The 25,025-nt window shown below is 33.8% G+C and overlaps 1 protein-coding gene across 1 annotated transcript in view; it reads left to right on the top strand.

The window, feature by feature from the left end:
* Hfm1 (helicase for meiosis 1) overlaps positions 1–25,025 on the top strand; it is a 96,812-nt gene that overhangs the window by 48,879 nt on the left and 22,908 nt on the right. The window contains exons 20-29 of the mRNA XM_058585152.1: positions 3,510–3,601; positions 5,193–5,299; positions 5,391–5,438; positions 6,939–7,036; positions 7,119–7,250; positions 7,954–8,039; positions 8,252–8,335; positions 8,462–8,619; positions 10,186–10,289; positions 10,743–10,889. Coding sequence (XP_058441135.1) covers positions 3,510–3,601; positions 5,193–5,299; positions 5,391–5,438; positions 6,939–7,036; positions 7,119–7,250; positions 7,954–8,039; positions 8,252–8,335; positions 8,462–8,619; positions 10,186–10,289; positions 10,743–10,889 — 1,056 coding nt within the window. The remainder of the gene's footprint in view (positions 1–3,509; positions 3,602–5,192; positions 5,300–5,390; positions 5,439–6,938; positions 7,037–7,118; positions 7,251–7,953; positions 8,040–8,251; positions 8,336–8,461; positions 8,620–10,185; positions 10,290–10,742; positions 10,890–25,025) is intronic.

Here is a 25,025-nt window from a genome sequence, read left to right as displayed (position 1 = left end):
TTGAACTTGAGAAGAGTTTGTTTGATGAACGTAGCTGCACCATTGTTTGGGGCATATATATTAATGATCGTCAAGTCTTGTTGGTGTATGGTTCCCTTGAGCAGTATGTAGTGTCCTTGTTTATCCCTTTTGATTAACTTTGGCTTGAAGTCTATTTTATTTGATACAAGTATGGACACCCCTGCTTGCTTCCGGGGTCCATATGAGTGATATGATTATTCCCAACCTTTCACCTTCAGTCTGTGTATGTCTTTTCCTATCAGATGAGTCTCCTGTAGGCAGCATATTGTTGGATCTTTTTTTTAAATCCATTCTACTAGCCTATGTCTTTTGATTGGTGCATTTAAGCCATTAACATTTAGGGTTACTATTGAGATATGGTTTGTATTTCCAGCCATATTTGATTATGTATGTTACTTAACATGATTTGTTTTTCCTCTATGATTAGTTTTTCCTTTACTGTACTACCTCCCGCTATTGGTTTTCATTGTTATTTTTCATTTCCTCTTCCTGTAATGTTTTGCCAAGGATGTTTTGAAGAGCTGGTTTTCTAGCTGCAAATTCTTTTAACTTTTTTTTATCATGGAAGATTTTTATTTCATCTTCAATCCTGAAGCTTAATTTCACTGGGTACATGATTCTTGGTTGGAACCCTTTTTCTTTCAGCATTTGAAATATGTTGTTCCAGGATCTTCTAGCTTTCAGAGTCTGTGTTGAAAGATCAGCAGTTATCCTGATTGGTTTATCCCTAAATGTAATCTGCTTCCTCTCTCTTGTGGCTTTTAAGATTCTCTCCCTATTCTGTATGTTGGGCATCTTCATTATTATGTGTCTTGGTGTGGATCTCTTATGATTTTGCACATTCGGTGTCCTGTAGGCTTCTAGTATTTGGATTTCTTTTTCATTCTTTAAGTCTGGGAAGTTTTCTAGAATTATTTCATTGAATAGATTTCTCATTCCCTTGGTTTGGACCTCTATACCCTCTTGTATCCCAATAACTCTTAGGTTTGGTTTCTTTATGTTATCCCATAATTCTTGGATGTTCTGCTCATGATTTCTGAACATTCTCGCTGAGCTGTCTATGTTCTTTTAAAGTTGAAAAACTTTGTCTTCGTTGTCTGAAGTTCTATCTTCTACGTGTTCTACTCTGATGGTAATACTCTCACTTGAGTTTTTAATTTGGTTTATTGTTTCCTGCATTTCCAGGATTTCTGTTTGTTTTTTATATCCTCTATCTCCCTATAGAGTTGATCTTTTGCTTCTTGAATTTGTTTATGTAATTCATTGTCAAAGTGATTTTTCATTGTCTGAATTTGCTGTATAATGTCTTCCTTGAGACTCCAGATCATCTGAAGCATGTATATCCTGAACTCTTTGTCTGACATTCCATCAGCTGCAGATATTACCTCATCTAATGTTGAATTGACCTGTATTGTTTGTGGTCCTTTCTTTCCTTGTCTTTTCATACTGCTCATCATTCTTTCTAGTTTTGTGAAACTGTTGTGTTAATGTTTTTCCCCTTATATATTTGTATTGTTCTTGTATAGCTCCAAAATCCCCCTTTTGCAGAGAAAGACAATGTTAACAGTTCCCAATATCAACAGTACATTATCTAAGCACAAGTTTTCATTATTAATACATTTATAGTTAGATTCTAAGTCTATAGATATTGGTTTTAATTATTACTTAAGAATATATTCATTAGTTTCATAAAAGGCATACCATATCTGGTGGCATATAGAAAACTTAATTTCAGACGAAGGATGTTATACTTAGAGGGAAAGGAGTGAGGGTATGAGGTTAAACTAACTTAGCACCTTTGGAGAACTCTAACCAATAGACTGGTAATTTATGGAAGAATGTATAGATTCAACCTCCTATCTGTATTTAGATAGTTACCCTATGTATAGATAGCAATAGTTAGGAGATTGAGAGTGGGATAGAGAGAATACGAATGAAAAAAAAAGGAAAAAAATAACAAGGAAGAAAAGAGAAATAAGAGAAGGAAAAGGAAAGTAAGATAGAAATTTTAAAAATTGTGGGAAGGTGGGGTATATGCAATTCCTCTATATTATATTACTTTGGTAATTCGGTTGTTCATGCACAGTTCTTGGTTTCACATATGTTGAAGTTGTGGAAGAGAGAGAAGAGAGAAAGAGAAAAAAGAAAAAAAAAAGTCTCTCAGAACACTGTTTTCCTTGCTTCCAGTAGGTGGCGTTGTCTATTCCTAGCTTGAGCCTCTGTATTCAGGGTGGTGGGTATAGCCAGTGTGAAAGGAAATGAGCTTCCACCTGTATCTTCCCTACTCTAGTCTCTGAGGTATAAACCAGGTGCCTGTACAGTTGTTGTTTTTCGTTGATAGCTACAATCCCCAAAAGCTTGTGGGAAATATTTTGAGTTATCGCAGCTAAGGGTGGGGGAGTTGGAAACCGGGTACCTGGATCAGCCGCAGAACCGTGCTGGTAGCCACACCCCCTTTGATGGGTTTTAAGGGTTGATGGGCTTCCTCCGGACTAGCATACGGGGCGGGGCCGGGCTTCCTCTTCCCATCTGGCTTGGCCCGCCGGTTGGCTTCCTCCTCCGGTCCTCTAGTATCTTCTTATGTGTATATCTTTCATCAGTTACCTACCCCTACGGCGTTCACCCCCTATTCCCAACTGACCTGCTTTTCTATTTTTTGTACAGTTTATTTTGAAACTCCAATTCAATTAAACTACTTCTTGATACTTTTAAGTGGCCCTCTGTTATTTTCCAAATCAAATCCAAAATGTAAACTCCTTTAAATAGCATTTCAAGGCTCTTTATGGGCCTCTCTAGTCTATCATCATTTCTTAATAACAAAAGTAGGTAACATTTATTAAGGTTAATCACTATGCCAGGTACTGTATATGTAGTTTTTTAAATTGCACTTAATTTTCTTCACAAATTTCCAAGAGGCATACATTTATTATCCCACAGTACTTTAAGAAACTGGTACGAAAGTTGCATATGATTATCTATCTACCTCATAAGTGGAGAAAACAAGGATTCTAACTCAGTTGACCTGAACTTATAATCACTATTAAGCCATACCTTTCATTACAGTATTCTAAAGCTAGTCTTTTTAATTTTACTCTTTCAATAAACAATCCTTGATTTTTCCCAAACTCATTGGTTTTATTTCCTTGCTGCCAAAGCACATTAGTCACTTTTAAAATCCTGCTCAAGACCCATTTTCTGTACTAAGCCATTCTATACTGACCATTCTCCTAGGTTTAATTTCCTCTTAAGTTTATATTTAAATATTATCATTCTCTGGATTTTGTCCTCTAGCTACTTAACATGTAATCATCTCCCTAGGCAATCTACAAGTTCCAGAGATGTGTGTTGTACAGTTTTTGGTACATCTTTTGTGCCAGGTATCACTGTAGACACAGAGTAGATATTAAGGAGATATTTATTAAACTGGTGAAAAGGTAAGGTGTTTCAGCTAATGTGGGATATGTTTATTTTTCCATCTTTTCTCACAGAGGCAGGAAGACTGATGGCTTGGTATTATATTACATTTGAAACAGTGAAGAAATTTTGTACAATCAGTGGAAAAGAATCTTTATCAGATCTGGTAAATTAATTTTCACTAGAAAATAAATAGATAATGATAGAGTACAGAATGATATTGAAGAAACTACTGATTTATATCTTGTATAATTTAAGAATGAATGATCATTTCTAATGATGCTTATGCCTCAGTGTATCTCTGATCATGTGATATGGAATATTCCTCCTTAGAATATATTGTATTTCTTATTGGAACTTAGAAAGTATATATACATAAAGTAGGTGTGGCGACTATCAATGATGATTACCTTGGTAGTGCCTACCAAATGTAATATGCAAGAATTACCCAATTTGCCTGTCAATGATGATTACCTTGGTAGTGCCTACCAAATGTAATATGCAGGAATCCAAGATAATATAGCATCACATATTAGGTGAGTCTGCCATGTATGATGACGAGTTGCAACATGGTGCAGTGGTGCCTTGTACTTGCAGTCCCTTACTAAGTCTTTTGTATCAGAATAGCAGTAACAGTGAAAATAGAGGAGAACTGGTGATACCCCAGAAAAAGTGATTGTTGAGAAAAATACTAAAATATCAACTAGTGGGGGAAAATTTGCAGTTGCAGGAATTAACAGAACATGGGTATATTGTTGGAGTATGGTAATTACATTGGTCCTTTCTTCCTTTACTGAAGATATGAACAGGAAATAAGAGATTTGCAAAAGAAAATATTTATTCTCAAATTTAAGCCATTCATTTCTATTTTAAATATCTGACTGATAAGATTATACTAAAAATTGAACAATAAAAGTCTATTATTAAGGAGTCACATGAACAAAAATGTTAAAAGGTGAAAGGTTTATATTTTCTTTTTGTTTCTTTTTTTTAATTTTTTTATTAGTTGCTCAAAACATTACAATGATCTTGACATATCATACATTTGATTCAAATGGGGTATGTAATCTTATTTTTCCACGTGTACAGATTTCGAGATCACCTTGGAAGATTTATATTTTCATGTATATATTATTCTTACTAAGAAGAAATCAGGAATAGAAAATGCCCAGTATTGATAGTAACTCATTTTATCTTGAGTTCAGCAAATATGTAGGAAAATTAGAGTTAGTTTTATTTTGCAGATGTGGGAAAACAAAGCACAGAGAGTTCTTGCCCAGTTATCTGGCAGAACTGGGCTATATTATCCAAATTCTTAATATATAAAGCATTCTTTCCAATACTGAATACTTGGGATAATGAGTTGTAAACTATAGAAAAGCAGATAATAGTAGTAATTGTAGTAGTAACAAAAACAACATTTTTTGAGTGCCTGCTACTATGTGGTGGGCATTGAATTGTAAATTTTATCTTGTTAATCTTTACAATTTTATTGGTATAGTTCTAATGTCTAACAACATTATAGGCCTCATCATCATGACATATAACAGATGTATGTACGTACATAAGATGTAGTAAATAAGTAAATCCTTAAAAAAGCAAAATGTATAAGGCAGGTTTTTAACTGTTATGTTAACTAATAAAACTATGATGGCCCAAGACAACATAAAAAAATAAATAAATTTAGAGAAAGAAGATGAAAGAAAGGAAATAAAAAAGTGTACTTAATTAAATTGACAAATGCTTAAATTTTATAGGTTGCAATGATAGCTAGCTGCAATGAATTTCTAGATGTGCAGTTAAGGATAAATGAAAAGAAAACACTGAATACTTTGAACAAAGATCCAAATCGGGTAACCATCAGGTACAGAAATTACATATCTTTTAAATAATTTTAAGTGGTTTATTTAGTGGAAACAAATAATAAAATTTTTGCCTTGGGTTTTTATTTATAGATTTCCAATGGAAGGAAGAATTAAAACAAGGGAAATGAAAGTAAATTGGTAATAATATTATTTTTAAATGTCTTAACATTCATATTTATGAAATTTTTTAAAGTTTTAAAACATTTTAAATTTGCTTTTCTTAATAAGAACATGTAAATAAAAGTAAGTAGTCAAAATATAGATATAGAATTAATTTCCAAGAACTCTGAGGTGTTAATTAAAATGAACTGTGGATATTTTTAATCAACAAATATTTGTTGAGAATGTGTTCTGTTGAGGCAAGATAGACAACAGAATATGCTTCTCATAATCAGGAGCTTTCTATTTAGCTTGAATGAAAACTATGCATATAAAAATAATGGGCAGAGCTGGGTTGTGGCTCAGTGTTAGAATGCTTGCCTAGATATGTGAGGTACTCGGTTCGATCCTGAGCACCACATAAAAATAAAAATAGAATAAATGTATTGTGTCCATATACAACTAAATTTTTTTAAAATAATGGGCACATTAAAATACATATAATCAATGTCTTTTGAATGGTAGTGGCATTTGGGGAGAAAAAACCTGAGTAAAAGCATGCATATATGCCTGTGGATAACTCTTGCTAAAAATGAGGATTTTGTATGGAGGAGTAGTAACTGGAAGAGTAAATTAAGATTATACTGCTATGTCTGCTATGCTGGTTAGGGGCAGAGGGACCATCACACCTGAGAGTGTGAGGACAATCATAGGAAATTAAGATCACAGTACATCACGGCTTGCTTTATCTGGTGGAAAGCAATAGTTAGCCCTGTGTCTTGGTTCTATACCTAGTGGAATCCCTGTTCTTTCTCCCATTCCTGTTTTATTACTACTTGTAATAAGACTTCCAACAGGGAGGTTTGATATTGAAAAGTGTCCTATTTATTAATGGAAATACTTATATTAAATAAAGTATTTTTACTTCAGATGTAATGAATATATCCCGCATTTGTGTATCTCAAGACATCTTAAAGAGTTTTACTTATCTGTATTTAAAAGCACCTCATCCACATTTTTACATCAGTTCCTTCTTTGTTAAATAAAAGATTTTTGAGAGAAAGGGATATTGAGTGAGTATAGAAGAGTTAAAAAATAAAAAATAATAATAAGGACTGAATATTTAAGGGTTGGGAAAAGTAAGTCAATAATGACCTGCAATAATAATAATGCAAGATACAGAATCATGCAGTACGTGGAAATCAAGCATAGATAATTCTAAGAAGAAATACTTGAGTCAATAATGTCAAATACTGCCAGGCGCAATAGCACATGACTGTAATCCCAGCAGCTTGGAAGACTTAGGCAGGAGGATTACCAAGTTCAAAGCCAGCCTCAGCAACTGTGAGGTGCTAAGCAACTCAGTGAAACCCTGTCTCTAAATAAAATACAAGATAGGGCTGGGGATGTGGCTCAATGGTTGAGTGCCCCTGAGATCAATCCCCGTAACCCCAAAATAAATAAATGAAAATAAAAATGTCAAATACTGTGAGATTCTAGCTTTTACAATAAAATAATGAAATTTCTTCTTTCTTCAAGTCTTATACAGGCTCAATTAGGATGTATTCCAATACAAGATTTTGCTTTGACACAAGACACCTCAAAGATTTTCAGAAATGGCTCACGAATTACAAGATGTATGTTACAGGATTAGTGGGTTTTCAATATTTTTCCAATAAGTTAGTACTGGGTTTAATATTGAAAAAATATGTTTTTCAGGGTTGTCAGATTTTGTGGCTGCTCAGGAAAAGAAGTTTGCCGTACTGTTGAATAGTTTGATTTTAGCTAAATGTTTTAGATGCAAACTATGGGAAAACTCTCTGCATGTATCCAAACAGCTAGAAAAAATTGGTAGGTACTGCATACAGGAAGCCAGTTTGGTAATGTCAGCAATTTATTTCATATTTCACCATTAAGCAAATTATTCTGTTTATAAACCATTTAGGAAAATATGTGTTTATAGATATAAATAAGATACTGTACTGTACTTTGAAAATCTGGTTTTCATTTGCTCCTGCTTAAATGATTCCTTTTGAAAGTAGCTGAATAGTACATAAGAAATCTAATAAAAATACTCTTATTTTAAAATTTGTTTTCATACCAAGAGTAAACTTTTCTTTTAGTAATTAGGTAACTAACTATATGGTGCTGTTTCTTTCACTTCTGTGACTAATATTTTGCTGTGATCTCAATGCCAAGGTACAAAGGTAACAATCTTGGATATTCTCAATTACCAGAAAATTATATCAGTCATTTGTATTTGAACTTTTTACCTGTTTTCAATAATAGTAAATAAAGTAATAAAAATAAAATAATAGTAAACAAAGTTTCTCCCACTCAGTACTGCCACACTTAGGATCAAGCATGGAGCACACAAACCTTAAGGGAACACTCAAACCATATCCAAACCATAGCAGTTAGATATTTGACTGAATCTTTTTTTAAAAGTTCTATCTTTAAAAACGTTCTTACTAATATGTTATTAAATAATTAAGGTATAGATTTCATTTTAAATGGATTATTTAAAAATTGTCCTTTGATTACTTTTCCATAGGTATAACATTGTCAAAAACCATGGTGAATGCAGGTTTGACCTCCTTTAAAAAAATAGAAGATACAGATGCAAGGGAACTTGAACTGGTATTCAGTATTTACTTATTCCCAATGTTACCTTAATTCTATTTAAATTTTAGAACCTAATTTTGGTATCTTCTTTTCTTTTGAATTATTTTCTTTTTTATATTCATAAGTATTATAACTTCATTATCATTAATAAAACCTTATCCTAAAAACATTTTACTAAAAAAGTTTCAAGTGTTGTGGTAAGAATATAATGATGTAAATATGTTTAGATTTTAAATAGACACCCCCCTTTTGGAACCCAAATAAAAGAAGCTGTGTTATATCTGCCAAAATATGAACTTGAAGTGGAACAGGTAAATATTTTGTTTATTAAATATTTTGGTTCTTTTCAGGAATAAAGCTCCCATTACTAGACTTAGAACTGAGTGTGAGTAATAATGTTATATTTTAACATTTCTTATGCCTATCCTTTTTTGAAGATTACAAGATATAGTGATACTGTGGCTGAAATATTAGTGACCATTATATTAAGGAACTTTGAACAGCTACAAAATAAAAGAACAGCACCAGATTCTCACTATGTTACCTTAATCATAGGTGATGCAGATAATCAAGTGGTTTTTAAGCACAGAGTTATGTAAGTAATTATGACATTTATTTGATTTTATTTCTAAGCATATACTGTAAATAAAAAATTTTTACTGAAAAATAGAGTAAAAATAACACTGTGGAATCAACTTAATTACATTTTCCTAAGACAATAATGGGGTAGTTTTTTAATTTGTCTATTAAGGACAGTATTTACATTAGGTCTATTTAGATTTTTATATTTAGTATTCAAATGAACAAAGCGTAAAATCCGAAACAAGTAAATAGATGAACTTTAGGAGATCTTTCTTATTTTGCTGCTTTTCTCCAGTCATTTATGGCCTTCCTACTTTTCTGATAGTTTTCCTCCTACTCATCTCAAAATTTATCTTCTATTTCCAGATTAAAATCTAACAAACTACTGTGCTTAGTTGTAGGATCCAGGCCACCAGATCACATGTATAAATGGAGGTACCCTTCCTATGCTTAGTTCTCTAGCATGCCATGGTATAATTTTTCCAGAAACTATTATTTTCTTCCAGGATATCATAGCAAACTGTTAAGGATTTTCATTCCAGCTATATAGCTACTACTTGGATGGTTCCAAATATTTAATTGTTTAATATTTATATGAGACAGGAGCTATCATCATCTACATTTTGTAGAGGAGTAAATTGAGAAAAAGAATAGTAATTTCTGCCAAGGTCATATATAGTTCATAGCAAAGTCTAGATTTGAACCTAAGCATTCCTATTCCAGAACCTATGCTCCTAATTATGTTACTGTATTTGTAAGCACAGGAATGACAGTGAATCTAAGATGGGAATCTCCTAATGGTTGACAGTATAAAGGATACCTTCCCAAAAGGTCATATACAAGGTTACTAAAGAGACTGCAGAAATAATAAGATAATTCTTTCATTGGTAACTGCTCTCTGCAATTAACCATGGTACATTTAGAATATGCTGTTGTACAAATCTTTGTTTTCTGTGAATCTTAAATCTAATGATAGCCCTGACTGTCTGAGACTAAACTAAATTTAATTATAAAATTGGTGGCTGGTTTGTTTGTGATATTATTAGATACAAACTATTTCAGAACAATTTTAAAGATATTATTGGAGGTCTGGGGCTTTGGTTCATGATAGAGCATTTGTCTTGCATGTGTGAGGCACTGGGTTCGATTCTCAGCACTGCATATAAATAAATGAATAAAGTAAAGGTCCATCAGCAACCCAAAAAAAAGGGTATTTCTTTTTAAAAAAGAGATATTATTTAAGTTTTTCTTACAAATAAATGTAACTATGTAAAGCCACTTTAATATGGTAGTGACTTAGGGACAAGCTCATGTGTTATTGGTAGCAGCTATATATTCCAGATGGGCCTCAAATGAATCAATGAAAATTGGAGATAGTTATAGTTAAGAAAATTATGGTCACCATAACTCCTCTGATACTTTATTCTCCCTCCTCAGAATTTGGGTAAAGTAGTTTTTAGTAATCAATTTCACTCTACTACTACAGAGTACCTATGTTAGAGACAGTCAGCCATTAGGATTTAATGCTATTTCATTTAGTATTTGGATCACTATTTAAATTATGCATTACTATTTTCAGGGATTCTGCTTTGATCAAAACTGGAAATTGGACTAAAAAAATTGATGTGAAGAGAGCTCTTATATCTGAAGATCTTAGCATAAATCTAATTAGTTCTGATTTTGGTATGTTAATTAAAGTAATGAAGATATAAATGTAAAAAAATACAATAATATTTAAACATTATTTCCTTTATGTTGATACAGAAAAAAATAAAGCTATTATGTTAAAATATTATATTTAAATAATATGAATAAACTTTAAGGGAAGTTTCACGTATTAGATATGGAATAGGTAACATGGACAAGATAATATAATTCATATTTTGTTCATTTATAAACATTTTCTTTCTAGATAGTTGAATTTCAATTATTATGGGAATATTGACTTATTTTTATTAAAATGAATGTTTGAATTTTCATTGGTTATATTTTTTAACCTTTTTGAATTGTTTTCATTTCCTGGACTTCTCAACTCTAGAGTTACAATAATACAAGAGATATAAAAAGAAATAAATGGTCTCATTTTTGGACTTATATGACTTAAATGAGCACTTATTTACTTTTTTCTCTTTTCAGTTGGACTTGATATTCAGCAGAAATTTACAGTCTTTTACTTAGGACCCAAGAGGTTTGGAAATCAAATAATTATACAAAGAAAATCAGAAATGGAGATTTCCCATTCTAAATATTCAGCTGGATCTACTGTAGCAGGCCCCAATAAAGGTAAATAGCTCTAGCCAGATTATGGATACTCTAGAACTAGATATTTAGACCTTATAATATTTACATTAGTAATATATAGTAGAAATGTTTTCTTGTAGTTAATATTTGTCATTGTTTGATGTTTAGAACACATGCTATTTTATTAGTCTTTTTATATACATTTCCCCTTTCTCATACCAAGTTCATTCTTATGGCCATTATCAGAGGGAGAGCAAGTGATGTACAAGAATCTACAGATTTGATGAGGCAAACTAGAATGAAAATAAATTAAATTTTTTTTGTGATGGGAATTTCCAACGTACATAAAAGTAGACAGAAATGTATAATGAACTCTCAGGTATTCATTAGCTACCTTAAATAGTGATCAACTTGGGGCTGGGGATATGGCTGAAGCAGTAGCGCACTCGCCTGGCATGCGTGCGGCCCAGGTTCGATCCTTAGCACCACATACAAACAAAGATATTGTGTCCTCTGAAAACTAAAAAATAAATAAATAAATATTTAAAAATTCTCTCTCTCTCTCTCTCTCTTTAAGAAAAAAAATAGTGATTAACTCATGGCTAATATTGTTTTAGCTATACCTCATTTCAGTTTTTCCTTTCATATGTTAAAGCAAATCACAGATATATTATTCACTATGTGAATATTTCATTGTATATTTGTAAATGGTAAGGATGTTTTCACCAAAACATAACTGCTTTACTTTATTATATAAAAATTAATGCCATCCAATATTGAATCAATGTTCAAGTTACTAATTGTCTCATAAATGTGGTAGATATTGACCCCCGAGTCCCTGGTAGTTTTGACAGCTTCCTTCTGTCCAGGCTGATATGCTATTCCAGGTTCAGCTTGTATATTTCTAGCTTCATCCCTTTAATAACCCTTTTCTCCAAGGAGCCTTGGTTTCTTTTAATAATAGTAGTTTTCTGACATCACAATCTGTGTCCTAGAGGAATTCCTTGCCATTGAGTGATCACTTGGATTTTTCCATGCAGAGTTAGGAAATATGTAATTTTGTTTTAAAAGATAAAATTCATCATACTCATATGCATAACTCATTCTTACAAGTCCAAATCAAATTCAGGAATATAGGCTTTATCCTTAACTCAAATATCTATATCTCTTTTATATCATGCTGAGAAATATGGTTTTAGTGACTCAAAAAATGATAAAATGTTGCTAATTTTCAATCATTCATACACAATATACTCACAATGAACAATATAAAGGATAGCAATACCAAGCTATTCCGCTTAATGTGATTATTAAAATTTAAGAATATTTTGTAGATATTTTTGTTCTCAGAATATATCTATTTATATACAGTCAAATTAATGGGTTTTAAAATCACTTGGAATAGTTCTTCTACATGGTAGACTATCTATGCCTCCAAGTACTAACAGTTGTTAGTGTTTGTTTTGTAGATTGGACTATGAAACATGTAGCTGTTCCTCACTCACTTGCTTCTATTGTCACTGTTTTCACTCTGTAAAGGGAGCTGTTAACAGATACTAGAGAATATGAGAGCTGTAGCTTATACCAAAGTGCCTGAATAGTCGTTTACTCTGAATGGTATTGGTAGTTATAATAGGTAGAAACTGCATTGAGTAGTGGCAGAAAGAGTATATTTACAAATAATCTGTGAACCACTGAGTACTCAATTCATTCCTCTTTAGAGAACACAAAAGAGCTTTCATTTTGGAACAGGATATAGTAGTTTGTAGCAGGCTGGTGCTCCTACAGCAGCAACTATGAAAAGCTACCTAGTTAAACCTACATGCTAAAGTTTGGGTCTTGAATGTCCCCTAAAGGCCCATGTCTTAAAGGCCTTGTTTCCAGGGTGGTGGTATGAGGAGGTGGTAAAACCACTTACCATAACATCAAAAATATATACTTAATAATGCTATAATAAAAGATGTTCAAGACCAATACATGAAAACTAAAAATTACTATTAAGAGGAAATTAAGGAAAACATAAATTAATCAAGTGATATGCTATTTCAAGGACTGAAAGATTTCATGTTATAAAAGATGTCAGTTCTCAAATTAATCTTTAGGTTCAATATAATCCCGATCCCAAACCCCAGTGGGTTTTTTGTTGTTATTGTTGTTTGCTTTTTTCTGAAACAACAGGTAACTATAAGATTCATGTGAAAGTTCAAAATAACAAGAATATTCAGGACAGTCTTGAAGAAAGATATATCTGGGAGACTATACTAGATATCAGGACCTCTTAATCAATAGATACTAAGAGATTTTGATGTATGCATAAGGATAGACACATTAACTAATAGAATAGATTAAGATTCAGAAACAGACCTATAGTTATATAAGCAATGATTTATGACAAAGCACAGTAGAGAAAAAATAGTCTTTCAATAAATGAGACTAGATTAATTGAATGTTCATATTGGAAAACAAAATTGTGCTGGATATGGTTTGAATGTGTTCCCCAGAGATTCATATCCTGAAAGATTGATCTATAGTCTTGTGGTTTTGAGATAGAACTTTTAAAAGGTGGGGCATAATGGAAGGTGATTGGGTCATGCCTACCCTTGGAAAGGATTCATGCTGGTCTCCTAGAGTAAGTGAGTTCTTCCAAGAGCAGCAGGTTTTTATAAAGTGCGTCCATTCCACATGCTTGCCCCCTTCTTTTTGCAGGTAGTTTTCACTTCTCCTCTACATTGTGATATAGTGAAATGGTCCCTAACCAGAGGCCAAACCACTGTATTCCTCTGAGCTTCAATATACTCCAAAACTGAACTAAATAAATTTCTTTTTAATGTACCCAGCCTCCAGTATTTTGTTAGAGCAACAGAAAATAGACTAATATAGATCATATCTTGGTCCCAAACTCATACTCTGAACAATACTTCCTTCTAAATAGATTGCTGATTTAAATGTAAAAGAGAAACAATAAAACTTTTAGAGGAAAAACAGATTTTTCAGGCCTTGGAATATATAGATTTAATAGCACACAAAAAGTTCTAATTATAAAGCATTTGGTAAATTTGACTGTGTTAAAATTAAGAACTGTTCATCAACATACACCAATAAGAGAGTAAAGGCAACTCATGGAGTATGAGAAAAAAAATTTCAATACATATTCCTGGGTATTGTAGGCTGAATTCATATGTTGAAGTCCTCATAATGTGACTGTATTTGTAGAGAGGGTCTATAAAAAGGTAATTAAATTAAAATCATTAAGGACTCTAATCCAAAATGACTGGTCTTCTTATGGAAAGAGGAAATTAGGACACTGACACAGATGGAGGGAAGACTACATGAAGACACAGGGAAGGGCAGCCATTCACAAGCTCTGTCCTGTGTTTGCATATTTTTTTCTACTCACCAACAGTTATTTCTTTAAAAATGGCTTGAATTGTTTCTTTGATTGTTTCTCTTACTTGCACCTGTAGTGAAAGCTGGAATGTCTGCTATACTTTCTACTCTCACGAGCCTTTTTTATAGGCAGAAGTTCCCCTTATACTCAGGAAAATCCTGTGGAAAGCAGACAGATCATGCACTCTATCAGACAAGTAATGTTTTATTACATTCACACACACAAATATACACCTTTTGCATATATATCTATACACCCATCCCAAATCTTGTGAATTTACATACATCCTGATTGTACAGTTCAGTTTTTACATGAAAATTCATATATTCTCAAATAAAAAATATTTTTATACCTTTAAACATAACATATATTCACTGGCTACATTCTCTTTCTTAGTAACAAACACAAAGAAGAGACCATAGTTTTACCCTACTACAGTTGTAACACAATCCAAATTTCAGCTGTTCTGATCTCTTGTCAGATCATGTTATTAAATTATACAAACTAATGTTGATGCTTTTTGACTTATGATGATGAGGTTATATCCTGATAAGCCCATATCATGAATCAAAAATGCACCTTAATACTAAATTACTGAACATCATAGCTTAGCAACATAGTACACTGTAGACAATCTATTGTTTACCCTCATAATTATGTGGCTGATAAAGCTATATCTCACTGCCACTGCCTAGCATCACAAGAGAGAATATTGTGTACATATTGTGTACATAGTGCTACCCCTGGAATAATTCAAAAATTGAAGTATGGTTTCTACTGAAACATATCATTTTCTAACCATCATAAAATTGAAAAAAACATTAAGTTGAACCACTATATTATTGGAAAGTGTCTTATATTTATTTCAGAGCATATAATTCAATACATTTCTAGTTAGTATCATTAATAAATTTGCTTGACTTAGAACTGGGGGCTGTAAAAACATGTTAATCAAAATTTCATGTGTTATAACTATGAAACTTTATGCATCTCAGATTGTGATAATATAGGATCTGCTATCTTGAAAGTATACTGAAAAGTATGGTTTAGATTAATATTCTCTGAGAGCCTTATTTTTTTAAATTATCAATCTCCATATTTGTTAATAAGACAAATTCAGATTATTCTCAGAATGTAGGGTGGCTGAAGAAGCACTTACATACTACATGGCATTGAACCCAGGGCTGTTCTATCACTGAGCTACTTCCTTAGTTTCCCAGGCTGGCCTTGAACATGTGATCCTTCTGTCTCAGCCTCATAAGTAGTGGGAATTATAGGCATGCCCTACTGCCTAGGTCTAAGTACCATTTCTAACAAAAATACAGGGAAAAAATTTTTTGACATTTAGATAACATCCATGTGCTAGCATTCTTAATGGACTTGTATACAATTCTTATTCCTGACAAGATGTGCCAACTCTGCTTTGAAATATTGGGGAGCTCTTAGAAACTGATAGACATCCATATCCTGGGTCAGTTTTTGCTGCGGGCAGCAAATGTTTGTGCGTAGTCATTGTACACCATCTTGTGGCGATATTTAAAAATGCAGTTGTGTGTGAAGTACTTGGATTAAGAGACGAAGCAACTCTATCCCTTATTGGAAAAAAAAAAACTTGCAAGGCATTTCTTCTCAATTTTCCCATTCCCAAAATAATAAATTCCTTCTCTAAATACATTAAATGAATCCTTTGAGTAGCTCTAAAACAATTAGTATTACCAGAGAGGCAAAATTGTTGAGAGATTAGACTCTGGAATTAGACTACAGGAATTAGAATGCCAAATTTGCTCATTATTAAGAGTATGGTCTTGACCATGTTATTTAACCTCTGCATTAATTACTTTTCTCTTATTGAAATGAAAATGTAACAGAAATACCTTATAGGCAAACAACCAAGGATGACCAGATATGTGAGGAAAATTATAGAACAATATAAATAAATAGTAGATGAAACATCAACAGAATAATTCAGAAATGTAATAAAACAATATAAAACTTCAAATATTAACTTCAGAGAAATTAAAGATTAAATTGCAACCATAAAACTAAATAGGATTCCTAAGGGGAAAAAAGGACAAGAGCAAGTACAGGGAAGTAAACTATAATTATAAAAACAAAAACACTAAATGAAAGAAAAAGAAAGGGAGAGAGTGAATTTAAGAGACAAAGGAGGCAATCTAGGAGCCTACTATCTGACTAACAAATATTCCAGAAAAATGAGAATTAGAAGAAAAATATTGAGAAAATTTTCTAGATCTAAAATAAGCTACAAATCTGCACCTCAAAAAGGCTCACTTAATACTAATTAGGGTGAATGAAAGATAAGGCATAATTACAACATTTCAGAACATCATGACAAACAGAAAATCATAAATGTTTCCAAGAAAAAAACTAAGGTCTTTTATGAGCAAATTGGATATTAGAAGATAATGGACATAAATTCCAAAGAAAAAATGATTTTCAATCCTGTGTTCTTTATATCCAATCACATTCTTAATTAAGTGCAAAAGTAAAATAAAGACTCAGTACATTCAAAGGTTCTTAAGTTTCACTCTTATACATTCATTCTTAGGTAGTTGCTTCAGGATGAGCACCAATAAAACAAGAGAGTTACCAGGAAAGAAAAAGTCAAAAGAATTCAGGTATAGTGAATTCAGCTTATTTAGCTTAATGAAAGGAAGTTCCAGGATGACAGCTATAAGGCAGGCTTCCATTGTATTAAGAAGAGGATGTAGGGCTCAAGAAAGGAGGTATCTGTGAAGGGGAAATAAACAGGCAAGGTGTTTCCTTATATTTTTCTATATAACCCTGAAGTATTGAGTAAACTTTAAAAAATTTAAGGTAGATATTGCTAAACTAAAAAAAAAGCAATAAAACTTCAGAGGAGGCAGTGTGCTGCTTAAGAAAGAAAAACACTTCACTTGATTCTTCATTAAAAATATTTTTACTTTCTATGTCTCTCAAATCAGCCTATTTTTCTGGTTTTACTACTACCATTACTATAGACTGAGTTAACATCATTTTTTTTTTTTTTTTTGCCTAGACTCCTATAGTAGCTTCTTAACTAGTTTTGTTGCATCCATTTTGTTCTATCTCAAATCTCTTCTCCATATTACTTTTCATAGAGTAATGTTTTTCACAATACAAATCTGAGATGTCTCTTGTTTGGTTAAAAACACTTCAGTGACTTCCTATAGCTCTTAAAATTTAAATCATTAGCATGCCCTACAGGGTTCCACACAGTCATATGGTCAACCTGTGCTTAAGCAACAATGTGATGGCAGCTTATACATGATCTTGCCTCATTTCTGAAGAGTTGGCTGGAAATGACATAAGAGACTCAGTTTAATACTTATACAAACAGCAAAGCATAATCAGCATGGTATCAGCTACTCAACACCCTTCATCCCACAGGATGACATTGGACCTTAGGGGCCAAACATGAATGGTGGGTTGCTTTTTTTGAGGTAGGAACTCTATCCTGCAGCTATGTCTGAAATGGGAAAAATGGAAAGTCTCATGCCTTATTGGAATCAGGAAAGCAGATGAGAAACTGCTTCATGGCAGCCTCATGCAAGATAGGGAGCCTCCTACAAGCTAAGGAGTCAAATGAGAAAGAGCTCCTCATAAGACTGCCTATCTTCCAAGGAGGATGGTAGGCCATTCTGCCAGTAGTTGAGCCTTATCAACATGGTCTATGTGAAAACATGCAATTGCCAGGGTGCCTATGGTAGAGCTGTTCCCCTACACAATAAGCTATCTATTCTACCAGTAGTCTCATGTACTCTCTCTTATTTGCTTGCATCAGCCAAACTAATATTTTGATTTCTCCAGTGGGCTATGCTTTTCCTTTCATAGAGCTTTAGTATGTGCTGTGGCCTCTGCCTAAAACTCTTTCTCCTATTTCTTTGCCTTTTTAACTCCCACTCTTTCTTCAATCCTCTGCCCAACATTCCTGACTAGGACAACACCTCATCATCACATAGCATGGTGATATGTATAGTGTGTTCCTCTTCTTCATGATATTCAGAGGGTTATTATTTTAATATTTTTTTATTTGTAGATGAACACAATACCTTTATTTTATTTATTTTTATGTGGTGCTGAGACTCAAACCCACTGACTTACACATGCTGGGCAAGCTTTCTTTCTGTGAGTCACAACCCCAGATATCAGAGGTTTTAATTTTATGATTATTTGTATAATCTTGAATTAATGTAAGATTATAGATGATACACACATTAATATATTATTTTTTCACTTAATTTAAAAATACTTTTTTATACTTAAGTTTATTTTCTCTTTTTACCTTTCTGACGTTAGAGAGACCAGGTATTTTTTTTAAGACTTTTATTAGTCCATTGTAATTATACATAATAGTGGGATTTGTTGCTACACATTCATACCTGCACACAATATAAGAAGATAATTTAATTAATTTTTTTCCTCAGTACCTCCCTTTTATCTCCTAACCTGCCTCCTGTGGTCCCCTTCCTCTATTCTGTTGGTCTCCTTCTATTTTCACTGCCTTTTCCCCTTTTTTTCTATCTACTTTCCACATATGAAAGAAAATATGACTCTTGACTTTTTGAGTTTGGCTTTTTTTTTACTTAACATAATGCTCTCAAGATACATCCATTTTTCTGCAAATGACGTAATTTCATTCTTCTTTATGGTGAATAAAATTATCTCATATATACACATATATAATTTTCTTTATTTATTCATCCACTGATGGTCACCTAGGCTGCTTCCATAATTTGGCTACTGTGTAGCTATAAACATGGATTTTCACGTATTGCTATAGTATGCTGACTTTAAATACCAATGAGGGGTATAGCTGGGTCATATGGTGGTTGCATTCCTAGTCTTGAGTAATCTTCATACTAATTTTCACAGTGGTTAATTTACAGTCCCACCAACAGCATAAAAGTATTCCTTTTCCCCAGCATCCATTTGAGCTTTATTATTTGTATTATTGATTGCTGCCATTCTAGCTGTAATGAGATGAACTATCAGTATAGTTTTGATTTGTATTTCCCTAATTGCTAAAAAGGGTGGACATTTTCATGTTTGTTGTCCATTTGTAATTTTTCTTTTGAGAAATGTCTGTTTAATCAATTTGCTCATTTAATAATTGGGTTATTTATTCATTTATTTTGTGTGTTATTTTTTGAGTTATTTATATATTCTGTATATTAATTTTATTTATTTATTTATTTATTTTTTTTTTTTTTTTTTTAATTTTTTATTGTGGGTTGTTCAAAACATTACAAATTTCTTGACATATCATATTCCACACTTTGATTCTAGTGGGTTATGAACTCCCACCTTCACCCCATACACAGATTGCAGATTCACATCAGTTACACATCCATTGATTTACAAATTGCCATACTAGTGTCTGTTGTGCTCCGCTGCCTTTCCCATCATCCACCCTCCCCCCTCCCCACCTCTCCCCTCCCCTCCCCTCCTCTCTCTCTACCCCCTCCACTGTATAACCCTGAGGGTCTCCTTCCATTACCGTGCAATTTACCTTCTCTCTCCCTTTCCCTCCCACCTCTCATCCCTGTTAAATGTTAATCTTCTTCTCCTGTTCTTCGTCCCTACTCTGTTCTTAGTTACTTTCCTTATATCAAAGAAGACATTTGGCATTTGTTTTTTAGGGATTGGCTAGCTTCACTTAGCATAATCTGCTCTAATGCCATCCATTTCCCTGTAAATTCTATGATTTTGTCATTTTTTAATGCAGAGTAATACTCCATTGTGTATAAATGCCACATTTTTTTTATCCATTCGTCTATTGAAGGGCATCTAGGTTGGTTCCACAGTCTTGCTATTGTGAACTGTGCTGCTATGAACATCGATGTAGCAGTGTCCCTGTAGCATGCTCTTTTTAGGTCTTTAGGGAATAGACCAAGAAGGGGAATAGCTGGGTCAAATGGTGGCTCCATTCCCAGCTTTCCAAGAAATCTCCATACTGCTTTCCAAATTGGCTGCACCAATCTGCAGTCCCACCAGCAATGTACAAGTGTACCCTTTTCCCCACATCCTCGCCAGCACTTGTTGTTGTTTGACTTCCTAATGGCTGCCAATCTTACTGGAGTGAGATGGTATCTTAGGGTGGTTTTGATTTGCATTTCTCTGACAGCTAGAGATGTTGAGCATTTTTTCATGTACTTGTTGATTGACTGTATGTCCTCCTCTGTGAAGTGTCTGTTCAGGTCCTTGGCCCATTTGTTGATTGGGTTGTTTGTTCTCTTATTGTCTAATTTTTTGAGTTCTTTGTATACTCTGGATATTAGGGCTCTATCTGAAGTGTGAGGAGTAAAGATTTGTTCCCAGGATGTAGGCTCCCTATTTACCTCTCTTATTGTTTCTTTTGCTGAGAAAAAACTTCTTAGTTTGAGTAAGTCCCATTTGTTGATTCTAGTTATTAACTTTTGTGCTATGGGTGTCCTATTGAGGAATTTGGAGCCCGACCCCACCGACTGTAGATCGTAGCCAACTTTTTCTTCTATCAGACGGCGCGTCTCTGATTTGATATCAAGTTCCTTGATCCATTTTGAATTCACTTTTGTGCATGGCGAGAGAAAGGGATTCAGTTTCATTTTGTTGCATATGGATTTCCAGTTTTCCCAGCACCATTTGTTGAAGATGCTATCCTTCCTCCATTGCATGCTTTTAGCCCCTTTATCAAATATAAGATAGTTGTAGTTTTGTGGATTGGTTTCTGTGTCCTCTATTCTGTACCATTGGTCCACACGCCTGTTTTGGTACCAGTACCATGCTGTTTTTGTTACTATTGCTCTGTAGTATAGTTTGAAGTCTGGTATCGCTATACTGCCTGATTCACACTTCTTGCTTAGCATTGTTTTTGCTATTCTGGGTCTTTTATTTTTCCATATGAATTTCATGATTGCTTTCTCTATTTCTACAAGAAATGCCATTGGGATTTTGATTGGCATTGCATTAAACCTATAGAGAACTTTTGGTAATATCGCCAATTTGATGATGTTAGTTCTGCCTATCCATGAACAGGGTATATTTTTCCATCTTCTAAGATCTTCTTCTATTTCTCTCTTTAGGGTTCTGTAGTTTTCATTGTATAAGTCTTTCACCTCTTTTGTTAGGTTGATTCCCAAGTATTTTATTTTTTTTGAAGATATTTTGAATGGAGTGGTTGTCCTCATTTCCATTTCAGAGGATTTGTCGCTGATATACAGGAATGCCTTTGATTTATGCGTGTTGATTTTAAATCCTGCCACTTTGCTGAATTCATTTATTAGCTCTAATAGTTTCTTTGTAGAGCCTTTTGGGTCTGCTAGATATAGAATCATATCATCTGCAAATAGTGATAATTTAATTTCTTCTTTTCCTATTTTTATGCCTTTAATTTCTTTCGTCTGTCTAATTGCTCTGGCCAGTGTTTCGAGAACTATGTTGAAGAGAAGTGGAGAGAGAGGGCATCCCTGTCTTGTTCCAGATTTTAGAGGGAATGCCTTCAGTTTTTCTCCATTCAGAATAATGCTAGCCTGAGGCTTAGCATAGATTGCTTTTACAATATTGAGGTATGTTCCTGTTATCCCTAGTTTTTCTAGAGTTTTGAACATAAAGGGATGCTGTACTTTGTCAAATGCTTTTTCCGCATCTATCGAGATGATCATATGGTTCTTATTTTTAAGTCTATTGATGTGGTGAATAACATTTATTGATTTCCGTATATTGAACCAGCCTTGCATCCCAGGGATGAATCCTACTTGATCATGGTGTACAATTTTTTTTATATGTTTTTGTATCCGATTCGCCAGAATTTTATTGAGGATTTTTGCATCTAGGTTCATTAGAGATATTGGTCTGTAGTTTTCTTTCTTTGAAGTGTCTTTGTCTGGTTTAGGTATCAGGGTGATGTTGGCCTCATAGAATGAATTTGGAAGTTCTCCCTCCTTTTCTATTTCCTGAAGTAGCTTGAAAAGTATTGGTATTAGTTCTTCTTTAAAGGTTTTGTAAAATTCTGCTGTATACCCATCGGGACCTGGGCTTTTCTTAGTTGGTAGTCTTTTTATGGTTTCTTCTATCTCCTCAATTGATATTGGTCTGTTTAGGTTTTCTATATCCTCCTGACTCAATCTGGGCAGATCATATGACTTAAGAAATTTATCTATGCCTTCACTATCTTCTAATTTATCGGAGTATAAGGATTCAAAATAGTTTTTGATTATCTTCTGTATTTCTGAAGTGTCTGTTGTGATATTGCCTTTTTCATCCCGTATGCTAGTAATTTGAGTTCTCTCTCTTCTTCTCTTCACTAGCATCGCTAAGGGTCTGTCGATTTTGTTTATTTTTTCAAAGAACCAACTTTTAGTTTTGTCAATTTTTTCAATTGTTTCTTTTGTTTCGATTTCATTAATTTCAGCTCTGATTTTAATTATTTCTTGCCTTCTACTTCTTTTGCTGTTGTTTTGCTCTTCTTTTTCAAGGATTTTTAGATGAAGTATGAGATCATTTATTTGTTGGTTTTTTCTTTTTTTAAGGAATGAACTCCAAGCAATGAATTTTCCTCTTAGAACTGCTTTCAATGTGTCCCATAGATTCCGATATGTTGTGTCTGTGTTTTCATTTATCTCTAAGAATTTTTTAATTTCCTCCTTGATGTCTTCTATAACCCATTGATCATTCAGTAACCTATTGTTCATTCTCCAATTGATGTATGCTTTTTCCTTCCTTCTTTTATCGTTGATTTTCAGTTTCATTCCATTATGATCAGATAAGATGCATGGTAATATCTCTACTCCTTTATATTGTCTAAGAGTTTCCCTGTGACATAATATATGATCTATTTTTGAGAAGGATCCATGTGCTGCTGAGAAAAAAGTGTAACTGCTTGATGTTGGGTGGTATACTCTATATATGTCAATTAGGTCTAGGTTATTAATAGTGTTATTGAGTTCTATAGTTTCCTTATTCAACTTTTGTTTGGAAGATCTGTCCAGTGGCGAGAGAGGTGTGTTGAAGTCTCCCATGATTATGGTGTGGTGGTCTATTAGACTCTTGAACTTGAGAAGAGTTTGTTTGACGAACATAGCTGCACCATTGTTTGGGGCATAAATATTTATGATTGTTATGTCTTGTTGGTGTATGGTTCCCTTAAGCAGTATGTAGTGTCCCTCTTTATCTCTTTTGATTAACTTTGGCTTGAAATCTATTTTATTTGATATGAGTATGGACACGCCTGCTTGTTTCCGAAGTCCATATGAGTGATATGATTTTTCCCAACCTTTCACCTTCAGCCTATGTATGTCTTTTCCTATCAAATGCGTCTCCTGTAGGCAGCATATTGTTGGGTCTTGTTTTGTGATCCATTCTACTAGCCTGTGTCTCTTAATTGGTGAGTTTAAGCCATTAACATTTAGGGTTATTATTGAGATATGGGTTGTTCTTCCAGCCATATTTGTTTATTTCTGTTACTAAACATTGTTTGTTTTCCTCTTTGATTGTTTCCCCCCCCCCTTTACTGTCCTACCTCCCACTGTTGGTTTTCATTGTTATTTTCCATTTCCTCTTCCTGTAATACTTTGGCTAGGATGTTTTGAAGAGATGGTTTTCTAGCTGCGAATTCTTTAAACTTTTGTTTATCGTGGAAGGTTTTAATTTCATTCTCCATCCTGAAGCTTAATTTCGCTGGATACACAATTCTTGGTTGGAACCCATTATCTTTCAATGTTTGAAATATGTTATTCCAGGATCTTCTAGCTTTCAGAGTCTGTGTTGAAAGATCAGCTGTTATCCTGATTGGCTTGCCCCTAAATGTAATCTGCTTCCTTTCTCTTGTAGCTTTTAAAATTCTCTCCTTATTCTGTATGTTGGGCATCTTCATTATAATGTGTCTAGGTGTGGATCTCTTATGATTTTGCACATTCGGCGTCCTGTAGGCTTCTAGGATTTGGGATTCTGTCTCATTCTTCAAGTCTGGGAAGTTTTCTTGTATTATTTCATTGAATAGACTGCTCATTCCTTTGGTTTGGAGCTCTGTACCTTCCTGTATCCCAATGACTCTTAAGTTTGGTCTCTTAATGTTATCCCATATTTCTTGGATGTTCTGCTCATGGTTTCTTAACAGTCTTGCTGAGCTGTCTATGTTCTTTTCCAGTTGAAATACTTTGTCTTCATTGTCTGATGTTCTATCTTCTAAGTGTTCTACTCTGTTGGTAGTATTCTCCATTGAGTTTTTAAGTTGGTTTATTGCTTCCTGCATTTCTAGGATTTCTGATTGCTTGTTTTTTATAACCTCTATCTCCCTGTATAGTTGATCCTTTGCTTCCTGGATTTGTTTGCGTAATTCGTTGTCGAAGTGATCTTTCATTGTCTGATTTTGCTGTTTAATGTCTTCCTTGATACTCCAGATCATCTGAAGCATGTATATCCTGAATTCTTTATCTGACATTCCATCTGCTGCAGCTGTTACCTCTTCTAAAGTTGCGTTGACCTGCATTGCTTGTGGTCCTTTCTTTCCTTGTCTTTTCATACTGCTTGCGTATCTTTCCTGCAGGTGCGGGCGGCGGCTCTGCTCTCTCCTTATTCCAATTGGGGTGTCGTGGCTACCACGCCGGCAGGTCACTGGGCCTGTTCTGGGAGCTGGTGGCGGCTCTGTTCTGCCCCTACTCCAATTGGGGTGACGTGTCTGTCGTACCAGCAGGCCACTGGGCCTGTCCTGCTGGTCGGTCGCAGATCTGCCCACCTTTCGGGCACGGGTGGAGGCTCTGCTTTGCCCCTACTCCAATTGGGGTGTCGTG

This window comes from Marmota monax, unplaced genomic scaffold (assembly GCF_021218885.2).
Source record: "Marmota monax isolate L192 unplaced genomic scaffold, Marmota_monax_Labrador192_F-V1.1 WCK01_AAM20220418_F8-fsc00070, whole genome shotgun sequence".
Classification (NCBI taxonomy): domain Eukaryota; kingdom Metazoa; phylum Chordata; class Mammalia; order Rodentia; family Sciuridae; genus Marmota; species Marmota monax.
Note: the sequence above shows the minus strand (reverse complement) of the source record. Positions and strands in the feature narration are given on the sequence as shown.